At 38.6% G+C, this 11609-nt stretch overlaps 1 protein-coding gene across 1 annotated transcript; it reads right to left on the reverse strand.

Annotated features, from left to right (window-relative positions):
• Nucleotides 1-1042: 1042 nt before the first annotated feature.
• On the reverse strand, nt 1043-10850 carry ldlrad2 (low density lipoprotein receptor class A domain containing 2). Its single transcript, XM_088005963.1, has 5 exons — nt 10772-10850; nt 4348-4833; nt 3229-3378; nt 2996-3133; nt 1043-2035 (listed from the first exon to the last, which is right to left on the reverse strand). The coding sequence occupies exons 1-5, from the start codon at nt 10848-10850 to the stop codon at nt 1749-1751; spliced, it is 1140 nt and encodes a 379-aa protein (XP_087862089.1). The 3' UTR covers nt 1043-1748.
• Between the last annotated feature and the right edge of the window lie 759 nt (nt 10851-11609).

Consider the following 11609-nt stretch of genomic DNA (forward strand, 5'->3'; position numbering starts at 1 on the left):
CAAGATCTAACAGGGATGAATGATAATTAGTTCAGGTCTGTACACCATTTTACAATCGCATTGTAACAAGTGAGGACAAGCATTTCTGTGGTTTAGAATAATAATAATTGGATTTTCAAAACAGTTAAAACTGATGCTGATCAACTCATAGGGTTTTTTTTTTCCCAAGGTTTTACATGAAGTTCTTTTCAGCAATAGTTTCCTTACCTGTAGGGAGTGTCAAAATTTAACCCTGAAACAGTTTGGAACAAGTTTGTTTAGCTTCTGCTAATAAACAGCAGGTCTGGAGCTTATGAGGAAACATGATTTATCACCTTTTTACTGGTCCATGTAGTTTTTGTGGTGTGTCAGTGCTTCAAGTCCCTGTAGACAGTCAAACTTTACCGTATTACAAGGAGCTGATGGCGGTGCCAGCATGGTTGCTTTCATGACTGAGCAAATGGATGAATCAGGTATCTGAAGAAGGAACTTACCCTTCAGTGTTGTTGCATTTGCATAGATGGAGAGGTTATATAAAGAAAAGAAAAAAGAATCACATCATGTTAAAACATCGATAAACTGGAACAAACTTAGAGCTACAGAAAGTCTAGGAAAAGCTTAAAGAAAAAGCAGAGATGGAACATTAAAGGGGCAGAATTATACGATTTCCAGGCACATAGTACCATTTTATAGCACAATCAAGTAACTTATGTTACCTTAATTTATTATAAAGATGCTGTATAAATCTAATATGACTCAAAAAAAATTTGACTTTAATTGCATGTCTTGAAATTGGGCCTCTGTGTCTGTCAAAGTAAGCCTTGCTGTCACGAGGTTTGTGTGGATGTTTCCACGGTCGGTTCATCATTAATACGTCAGATCTGAGGCATTTGGCAGTTTACACAAATCTTTTACAAATGAGGTGACACGCTGCTTTAGGCTGCTTCCTCTACAACTTTGTCTCTGGTCAACAAAGCCGTAGAACAGAGACCGAATCGTTGCTTGACTGCATTGTGACTTCAAAAACGGAGTAAAAGATCACTGAGCTCATTCAGATTAAATCTTTGATTCAACTTGTTTTATTTGCATGGCACATGTTTACAATAAGAGTCGTCTCTAATTGGCACTGACCCAAATCACAGACATAAACTCATTAAACAATGTTCTGAATTTCCTTCTCCAGTCACTTTGCTGAATGGGAGAAGTTTGTAAACTACACTGAGGATAAATACGGTTTTATTACGGTTCAACAAAACAGTTCACATTCAAACTACACAGGCAGACCATACCCTGCTTTACCAGTTTAAAGATCAGCCATATTGCAAAAGCAAGGCGGTAGAGTAGCGCTGAACAAATAAACACATCAGACTAAGCAGTTTTACTGCGAGCATGATCAGGTAATAACAAGCCGGTCTTGCTATTACTTTGACGTATTCTTGTCGCCAACAGGTAAATAGCGAGAGTTTAGATAATTTATTAGCTGATTCTGGAGAGTGAAAGTACGTGTGGCTCAAGAGAACAGCTGAAACAAATTTAATTACAGATTCAAACAAGCCCAGTGTTTCTGATGCAGGGCTGAACAGGCTACAAAACTAAACCGTGCTCCTCCAGCTCCCACTGACCTTCTGCCGTCCGCTAATGAAGGGGTCGCAAAATTGACCGCATCGGACCAACCTCTACGAATAAATGTTTTGCTGTCATGACCAGTGGTCAGAGCACCGCCGCGTCTGTGAACGCCAAAACCAGGAAGTGGAAAGTGGTCCACACAGTCAACAAGGATTGTCGCCGGGGCTGGCCGCTGGGTCGGTGGGGTTCCTGCTGACCAGCGTGTGAGGGCTGACCTTTGCCACTCGCTGTTCCTTGGTGTTTGGACAGTTGCAGGGAAAGAAAGTGCAGGAGGCGCAGGTTGACTTGCAGCACGGCAAGAAGCGGCAGATGCTGAGCCGCCACAGGAACCAAGCGGGCGACCAGCAGCACCAGCAGAGAACCAAACCCCCTGCCACTACACCCAGGACGATGTACAAAGCCAGCAGGGAAGAGGAGGAGGAGGAGGAGGCTGCAGTCAGGAAAAGAAAAAAACAAAACAAAAAAAAAAACGAGAGTTACAGCGCTGTCCAAACGTTTGCCATCAGGAGTGGAAATGTCAAGCTGAAAGTTCTTTCTACTTCATAGGGGAGCGACTCTCTTTTAAACAGCAATGAATCAAAAAGCTGTGAGATCAGAAAGGGCCGTCTCTGGTGAGAGGGCAAGTTTGTTTTTATTTGGATTTTTAAGTCAAGTTAAAACAGATTCGTTTTGTTTTTGATCTGCCAATTTTAAAGCAAAGTAACAATAAAAATACCTCAGTAGTAAAATGTTGGATTACAATCAGAATAAAAAGTCAGTCTCTTATTTTTCCACAGATTATTCTGCTGTCTCCTGTTTAATTAGTTCAATACATGCCAAAGATCCTGCTGAATCTGAGCGACATTTCCAACTCAGCTCTTAAAGGGGCAGTGTTGTGTTTTCCAGGCACATAGTGACATTTTATAACACAGTCCAGTAACCACGTTACCTTAAGTTGTTAAAAATTCTGCATTTATCAAATATGACTTAAAAGAAATTTGACTTTGCAATTTAATGTCTAGGAATTGGACTTTTCTTATTTTTAAAAACTCCTGCTCTTTCTGAAACTCCCCTTTATCAACCCTTTTAGACATTTTATACAGAAGTTCCTATAATCAGCTAAGCTGATGGGTTAGGGTTCCATCAGGTGTTTGTTAATTGCTGGTGGCTAGTCTTTTCACAGCAGACAATAAAACACTTCCAGGAACTCACAGGCCAGCCAAAACAGGAATTGGTATTTGTGTAGACTTATCACAGGTTATATAAAGCCATGTACAGGTAGTTTTAGTAACTATTTAGGGTTAGAAGCAATCCACCAATCATGACGTCCAAGAGGACGTTTGGAAGTTGCAATGTTTCTCCTGTCCGAGTAAAAAAAAAAAAAAAAGACTATTTTTCAAACAGTACTTACCAGTTACTGACTCCCGCCTCAGACTGCTGCCTGTTACACTGCAGTTCATACACGCCCCACCAACATGGGTTGGCAGACTCACCAAGGACAGGCTTGGTGTAGAAATCTGGGGCGAGCGTTCAGCGGGTGAAAGCTGACCTGATGTCCAGCCACAATTTTATTAAAATGATAAAATAGTGAAAATGTATTTTGGCACTTTGGGGTCTTTTTGTTTTGTTTTTGCACAAACTCACCTTTGCAGCCTGTTGTCAGATTTTCTTCCAAGTCACTTCCATCTCCACAGTTGTCAACGTCTTTATCGTCACACACAAGACTGACGGGGATGCACTTTCCATTTCTACAGGTGAAGTAGGGCTCACTTCTACACTCTGACTGATTGAACCCTGAAAATGTAAGTGTCAAGAAGTTTGCATTAAAAGGCAAACTGCCACCATAATGACATATTTTACAACTCGCAGTGCTCTCCTCATTGAGAGAACCACTAAGTGAGAGAGAGACCCCTGACAATGATTCGTCACATTTTACTGGAGGTGAGACGAGGTCATCTAGGGTAAGACGACTACAAATCTGCATCCTAGCATCAGCCGTAAGTTTGTCAGTATTTTGGAGAAATAATAAATCCAGCCAGAGTACTAGAATCAAGAGCTGCTCATGTCCCATAGTGAGATGGATGCCGTCTCTAGGAATCAGAACTAGTTTTTCCTGAAATCTTCATAATTGCCAATGTAACCTGCATAGTTTTCTCAACACTGCCAATGACCAAATGACAGCATGTAGCCAAATATCCCGTCAAGTGTCACATCAGGAAAGAAACCAGAGAAAAATTTATTTTAGTGACCCTGGATTAGCCCATCCAGGTGCCGTTAACCTCTATAACACCCTTATTGAATTTATGCCAATCCTTAGGCAGCAGTTTCAGGTAGGATTTTATGTTGCCCATTCTGGACCCATGAATACACATGACCATGACCACTGCTTCAGACTACACTCCTACATACCATCACCTGTTTGGTCTCACATCCCAGCTGACTCTTAAACACACCAAGAAAAACTGTGAGGCTAAAAGGTTTTCCTAAATGTGAATGCAGCAGCAGAAAGCCGTTTTTAACTTGCTTAGGTGTTACAATAACCAACAATTCTCTATGGCAGGTTGCAAGTTTCTCTGTTAAGAATTAAAACCGTCTAATGAAGTTAATTTCTTACAGAGCGAGTTAAATTTTTCCACTGAAGAGGAGATGTTCAAGACACCTTCTGCAGCAAAGTGACATAGCTGCATGACTTCCTTCTACCTTTAAATTTCCGTTTGAACATGAGTTGAACCTTTATTCAGAATGTCGCTGTGTCTCTCCTACCCAGTCTGAAGGAAGTGAAATCTCCAACAAAATCAACCCTGGGCTGAGTCCCCCGCGTCACCAGCCTCAGGGTCAAGTAGTTTCCTGTGGACAGCACTGGCCGGGGAGCAGTCTTCCCGCAGAGAGGAGGCCCAAGAGCTGGGGAACTCCGGTCTCTTCCGTCATAGAACTGAAGGTAGGAGCCGGCATAACACGGGTCTTCTGGGCTTTCACCGGACACAGGATCAAGTCTTGAGTTGAGAAAGGCGGAGCTATGTGAGGACTCTTGGACGAGAGGGGCGGGGCTTAAAGGAGCCACTCTGAGCAAACTGTAGACTAGGAAGAAGCGAAAGTAGAACTGGACCTTGTCTTTAGGCGAGCTGGCCTGCATGGTGAGGTGACAGTCGGTCCCCATGGTCACAAAGTAGTACTTTTTGGATTCCTGGTGTGACTTGACGATCATTCCGTCCCTCCGGATTGTTTGGCCACAGAAATCCACCAGGTTCACTGAAAGAAGAAAAAAGAGTTACTGAATTATTCCGGTGAACAGTAAAAACACTGTACGAGATTTCACCTGTCTTTTTTAAACAAATTAAAAGAGTGACCCATTGGTTTTATTTCAGTTTTATTCATACAGTGCCAATTCAGAACAAATGTCTTGAATTTTAAATAATTTTTGCCATATTTTTTTAATGGACCTTTTTAATACATAATTCTTACTTTTTTTCCCCCCCAATTTATGACCATGACAGGGTTTATTAGCGCCGTTTGCAAGGGGAACAATTAAATCCTCTTGGACTAATATCCAAGTATGCTGTTCTTACCCTGGTTGACTCACACTAGTCATGATGTCATTTGTACATTATCGTAATGCGATGTGACAAATTAAACATGAACTAGGTCAGTTAAACATATCACTCCAAAACCGTTGAACATATTAAACATTATTGAATTCTGTCTTTTAGACTGAAAAAATAAAGGCCCACCTCGCCAGTCTCCATGTTAGAATATTATTTGAATAAAAACAAAGACTTTAACAATGAACAATTAACAGCCACCTTAAATATTTCAATAATGTTACAGATCATACTGGTTTGCAAATAAATAAGCAAAGTGATCAGAGTGGTGACAATCTGAGGAGCAACTCAACACTCATCTATAAGCAAAAACAGAACAGATGGGTGGTGAAATCCAGCTCCTCCAGCCCCACATTCACTCACTGGTCTACCAGCTACTGGCTCTGGGCCATAGGCCAAATAATGAAGAAATTTATGACCATTACAGGGTTTATTAGCTCCGTTTCCCTTGGCAATAACTAAATCTTCCTGGTCCGACCTCTAGGAATGTCCCAAAGGCTGGAGGCAGGAGCCCCTGTTGATGGGAAATGGCTAAAAACAAATACAAAACATCAAAGCTAGTCTCTGCTTACGAAAACCGTATAGTACTCACCGAATTGCTGATGTCAATGGGACATTACTGAGTAAAAAAGGGCAGCACTATGGTTTGGGACAAGCTTTCTTATTGGTGACTCATCTCACATTTTGTGTCCATTGTGTAAAAAACCCCAAAACACTAGACCAGGGGAGCCCAAAGTCGGTCCTCGAGGGCCGGCACCCTGCATGCTTTAGTCTCTCCCTGGTGGTATTAACAACCTTTTCAGCATGTCAGTGTTCTTCTTAGGTCATCTAACGTGCCATCATTTGATCCAGGTGCGTTAAACCAGAGAGAGAACTAAAACATGCAGGATGCCGGCCCTGGAAGACCGACTTTGGGCACCACTGCACTAGACTAATTCAGTTTTTACAGGTAGAATAGTCATGAATCCAAATTATGTTATGAAATGGGCTAGTAAATTTACCAAACATTTTATTTTGAACCCACAGTCCTCCTTACTACTCTCCGAGTAAATTAGAAACCTTCTGTCATTTTCCAATTTCGTGTCATTTGTGTGACATCAATGGGGAAGTTGTGTCCAAATAGGTCTCCTGTGCGAATATATCACCCATCTTCATTTGTTGAACTTCTGAATATCGGTTGCACATCACCCAACCTTAATTCTCACTTCGGCTTTGCTTGTGAACTGGTTGCTGCTCTTAAGTCTTATTTGTTGTGGTATCTCAAAAGCTCAAATAATAGCTGAGCTACAGCCCCAATGCCCAGAGGAGCAGGAAAGGAAGCTGAGGACCAAAGAGCAGAGAGAGAATGAGGAAGTTCAAACCTTTTCTTCCATCTATCATTATGAGCAGGAAGAAAAAGAAATAAAAGAAAAACAGAAACTTAAGCGTGAATGCAGTAATGTATTCTCACCTATAATAATAAAGAAAAACAGAAACGCATGCAGCTGTGTGCATGTGACCAGATAAAGCAGACAAACACATAAAGAAAAGACAGAGTCCTTTTGACCATAACACAATGTTCCTTATAAATTTCTTGTAATATTTTTGGACTGTAAAGACGCAAGATTAATAGTTTCTTTTAAGAAGGAGGTTTTAGTTCCATTAATCTTTATTTTTCAGAACGTAGAGTCAGGGCTTTTTGCTAATTTTTTATATACATGCCGTATGTTTGTCCTTAACTTGACCTTTGTTAGTACATAAGCTCCACTTTATACCAAACTAACTTTTAGCCACAAAAGAGATGTTGTTGTTTTTTTCCCGAATAACAGCTGAATACGCAATCATGTTTCTAATTAGTCAAATCTCAGACTGTTAGATTGAACATTTGTATATTTTAATGTGTATTTTATGCCATTTTGGAAATATGGCAATGTTCACAGAGCAAGCTATATCTGTTGCAAAAAATAAGAAAAAAAAAATCAGTTTTCAAAAGTAAAGTATTGAAATATTTGGTAACACTTTATTTGAAGGGGGGTGAATAAGACTGTCATGACACTTTCATAAACATGACATAACACCTGTCATGAACATGAATAAGCCTTCATGAATATTTATGACTGTTGTCATAAAGTGTCATTCGGTAAATTATGACACTTTTAATACAAAGTTGACATTATTCAAAATGTCTTTGTTATGACAACTTGACATTAACCAGGAAATCATTACTGTTTAAACTTTACCTTTTATAACATAAAGTTACCTAATCTTTAAAGTGCAATCAGTAATACTTTTATAACAAATTTATATCAGTGCAGCATGTGCATGAGCATTGATCGACAGCACTAAAACCCTCCTCTTGGCTCTGATTGGTTGTTTTTAACCTGAAGTGGTGCATTTCTGCAGACAGCTAGAAAAAAGGGAGGAGATAAAGCTTTTCATAGATTATATGTCTCAAATTAACCATGAGGACATAGTGACAGTTTTGATAAAAATGTAAAAGATACATTTTATACAAGTAACATCCTGCAGTTTAATAATCACAGATAACAAGGCGATATCCTGAGCAAAATGTGTCAACACTTAAACAGACCTTACATGTTTATGTTGCTTTTCTTCTACAGTCAAACATCGTCCAAATGACCTTCAGTGTGCAGAGTTTAAGATTGGTAAACATGAAAAGTTGGAAGAGCTACTGGCAAAAGACAAGGACTTTGACTTCAGTTAACATAAGTGGTACAGTGTGAGCAGCTCTAAGAAGGACATGTTTTTCGTACGTCAGTCTTTAAACAATTTTCTGCACAAAATTTAGACATTGTTTCTACGTTACTGGATAAGTCACAGCAATAAAATAACAAAAAGCTTTGTGTTTGTGACAGGGTGACTCTGGTGGAGGATTTGTGTTCAAGAACAGGCTGTATGGCGTTTGTGTCTTCACTGGAGATCCACTGTATGCACTCAGTGCACCAAGTGCTTTCCTGGATGTCTGTGCCTACAAGAAGTGGATAGATGACACAATTAACCATAAACCCTAGGTTGCTAGGTGTCTGTATTGTGGCTAAATGTTCCCAGCATCGTAAAATCATAAAGTTCAAGTTAATCTTTAAATTTCACTTTTCAGTTGATTCATTTTCTGATTTATAGGTGAATTATTTGGGGATTTAAGTTAATGTGTACAAGTTACTCTGTAATAATATCTTATTTCCCAATAAGTAAAGCTACTGTTTGTAGCAATCAGTAAATAAATAAATGGCTGTTATCTGATCAGATTGTCTCTTTTGTGCTTATTTCTGGTTGTTAGTGAAGAAAATAGCAGATTTTAAAATATTGAACACATACTGAACTTTAAAGGCTGTTAAACAAACTTAGAATCCCCAGAAAAACTACTTCCAGAACAGGAACATTAAAAATTTGAAGAAAGTCCTGAGGACACTTACTTATTTATATTTATCTAGCAAGCCATAATAGGGATTAGAACAAACTTAGAATCCTGAAAAAAACTACTTTAGCAACTACTCTTTATTCCACCAGCTCAGAAAAGGAATTAGACCAGAGGATACTTCTTCTTTTCCTCGTCTTTTGCTCTTTCCTTTGGTTTGTTATCAGGCCTGAGCAGCAAAAGTGCCATGAAGGCCTATTGTAATCATAGTGTTAATTATTAAACACTATGATTACATAGTGTTTAATAATAAACATCTAAAATAAGTTGGTTTTTTGGGGTTGAAAAAAGTTAAAAGTTGTAAAATAAATATAGCAAACTTTTTTTGCAAAATGTAGCAAAAAAACTTTGCTATATAGAAAAGTTATATTTTGCTGTATAACTGGCTATATTTTACAGTACTGCATAATTCAGCAGAGGCAGAAATTTGTATAAAACCTGAAATATTTCAAAAGGTACAACAGTAAAATTTAGCAAAGATATAGCATAATTCAACAGAAGCACATTTTATATAAAACCTGAAATATTTGAAAAAGTACAATAGTAAAATATAGCAAAATATATAGCATGCATTATTTCTGTACAGGTAATTATGCATAAACAGCACCATTGTGTTTGACAACAACCAGGAAAAGTTAAAAACACGTCAATTACTAGAGTTTATACCAATAACTGACAATAGTTAAAGAATCCCACCATAGGATTATATTGTAACCCTGAAAACATTCTAAAATCTGCATAAAACTTAGATCGCTATCGTGGAAAAACCAAAAGAGATATCAAAAAACATTTGAAGATAGTTTAAAGTCTTGTGACTTATTGAAAAGTTGAACGGAGTTTCTATGTTGAAGTAGACAGAAGTGATGAGCTGTGAAAAAGCAGAATATTTTAGCAGGATTTTGTGAAATTTTGTAGAATTTCAATGTATTTTAATGGGGCTGAAATTTGCATAATAGCGCAAACAGTGGCGCAACTGCACATTATTCAGGTGGATGCGAAAACATAAATCGGCGCCCCCCGCCCCGTCCCCCGGAGGAGTGCTGCGTGAAGTGTAAAAATCGCTACATTTACCTCGTTATGTGCAACAGGTGAAGGAGCGTGTAGCGCGCTGGAGTGTATGTGAAAACATAACCGGCATACGCTGCATACCCACTTTTTGCGCCTCTGAGCGCAAATATTTTAAAAAGTACAGTAGTAAAATTTAGCAAAAGATATAGCAGAAAACGCCAGCAGAACGTTTTGATACATGAATTAGCACAATTGGTTAAAGTTAGCAGTGGTTAAGCGCAGTAAAACGTATGAACATAACATAATAATAAAGAAAAACATAAACTTAATAAGTGAGAATGTAGTAGTGCATGTTGTTCTAGCTAAGAGAACAGTCAGTATTAGATCGTTGTAGCTCACGGTGATGAAAATTAAGAGGAATCGCCATTAAAAACCTCTCAAACCGGAAGCTGCAATCGGAAGCCAATTTCCTGAAAATGATGAAAAACACAGATGACAGTCGACTTCTGTGTCGAATGTCAAACACACGTTCTGTCAGAGCGTCCACAAGGAGAACAATAGTCCTGAGTTACATAATTGTTTTCATATAAAGTCGCTACATTTCTCAGCTTGTAGGTCGCCATTTTTGTTGTGACTGTGGCCAGTAGCACGTTGACTGGCGCTAATGGAGTCTAATGCTGACTAACTAATCGGCAGAAGTTTAAGTCTGAAGACACCGCCCCCCCCCCCCCTCATTTGCATAATGAGGCAGAAATGCATACAAAAATGTAAAAAGGACAGAAATAAACAGCATTAAAGAAATAAATATGCTAAAAAAAACAAAAAACAAACAGCAAAGAAGCATTTAATAAAACTGAAATTAACTGATAAGGCAATCATTACAAAACGGATTAAATAAAGCCAATTAAAATTATATAGAAATTTGTCTCAATGTGTAATTTAACAGGTATTTATCTACTGTAGTTTTTTGTGGATTTAGTCTTATCCTTATTCATTTATATACCGTCTAGACTACAAGGACTAACAAGTGACGTGTCTCGCCGTCATGTCAGGCATCTAATTTTTAATTGAGTTTCACTGACTCCCTGCTGTCTACACAACTCTATACGCTGCTCGGTGTCGTAGCTGTTCATTCACCTTTTCGCTTTTAACTCAGAAGTCTTACCCGATTCAATGGCTGAACAACAGAGAGAGTTGAAGCAGAGCAGGAGCAGCAGATCGCGATTCGGAGGCTTCAGCTCCATCATTCCACAGGTGGAAAAGAGGAAAACGAGGAGGAGGAGAGAGGCACTGCGAGGCAGCAGGAGGATCCCCGTCTCAGCTCCAACTGGAGTTTTTTTTAGTGGGATTATAACTCAACTCTGTCGCACGAGTTTCCACTGTTCATCATTATTTATCCAAGGAGTTTTCCGTTGATCCGTTCAGGTTATATTGCACAAACCTACCATTTTATCCAGCTGCTGAAGACTATCACAGAACTATTGGTGAATGACAGGAAAGGATACACAGCGCCCCCTCTTGGCCACTCTCCCTACTTCAATATGGACAACAAAGTCGTTGCTTCCTACTAGTAAAATGTCTTTTTTAAATCATCTGCTACTTTTCAATGTTCTATGCCTCGATTATTGAAATAATTATCAACTAATTTAGTAATTGATTAATGTTAACTGGAGCATGGAGACTTAAAAGGTGATTTGCTGAAAGAACAGAGCAGTAATTAAGCCAAAACTGTAAAATAAAACATAAAAAAACCCTTCTTATTCATAACTCAAGTGGCATAGATTCCCCTTCAACTGGTTCATATTCTGTTAAAAATTACCTTTTTGCTATTTATTTATTGATTAGTTTATTTTTTTAAAAATCACTGTATTGATACTATTTTAGAAAGATGATTATTGAGTTCTATGTTTGGATTCTATACCCAGAATTTCTTTTTTGAGCCTTTCATGTTGGTGCTCTTAATTATAATATAGAGATACATTATTAAAAGCTATGTTTTTTTT

The sequence above is a fragment of the Poecilia mexicana genome, unplaced genomic scaffold, assembly GCF_051168715.1.
Source record: "Poecilia mexicana isolate PSO_F unplaced genomic scaffold, ASM5116871v1 scaffold_5, whole genome shotgun sequence".
Taxonomy (NCBI): domain Eukaryota; kingdom Metazoa; phylum Chordata; class Actinopteri; order Cyprinodontiformes; family Poeciliidae; genus Poecilia; species Poecilia mexicana.

What these genes read in the sequence shown, in the direction of transcription:
- ldlrad2 (XM_088005963.1), bottom strand. Translation starts at nt 10,850, where the DNA reads ATGGAGCTGAAGCCTCCGAATCGCGATCTGCTGCTCCTGCTCTGCTTC. An exon ending in TTGTTCAGCCATTGAATCGG is followed by an intron (nt 4,834 to 10,771) that starts GTAAGACTTCTG and finishes TTCTTCTTTCAG; the next exon opens with TGAACCTGGTGGATTTCTGT. An exon ending in GAGGCGGGAGTCAGTAACTG is followed by an intron (nt 2,036 to 2,995) that starts GTAAGTACTGTT and finishes TCCTGACTGCAG; the next exon opens with CCTCCTCCTCCTCCTCCTCT.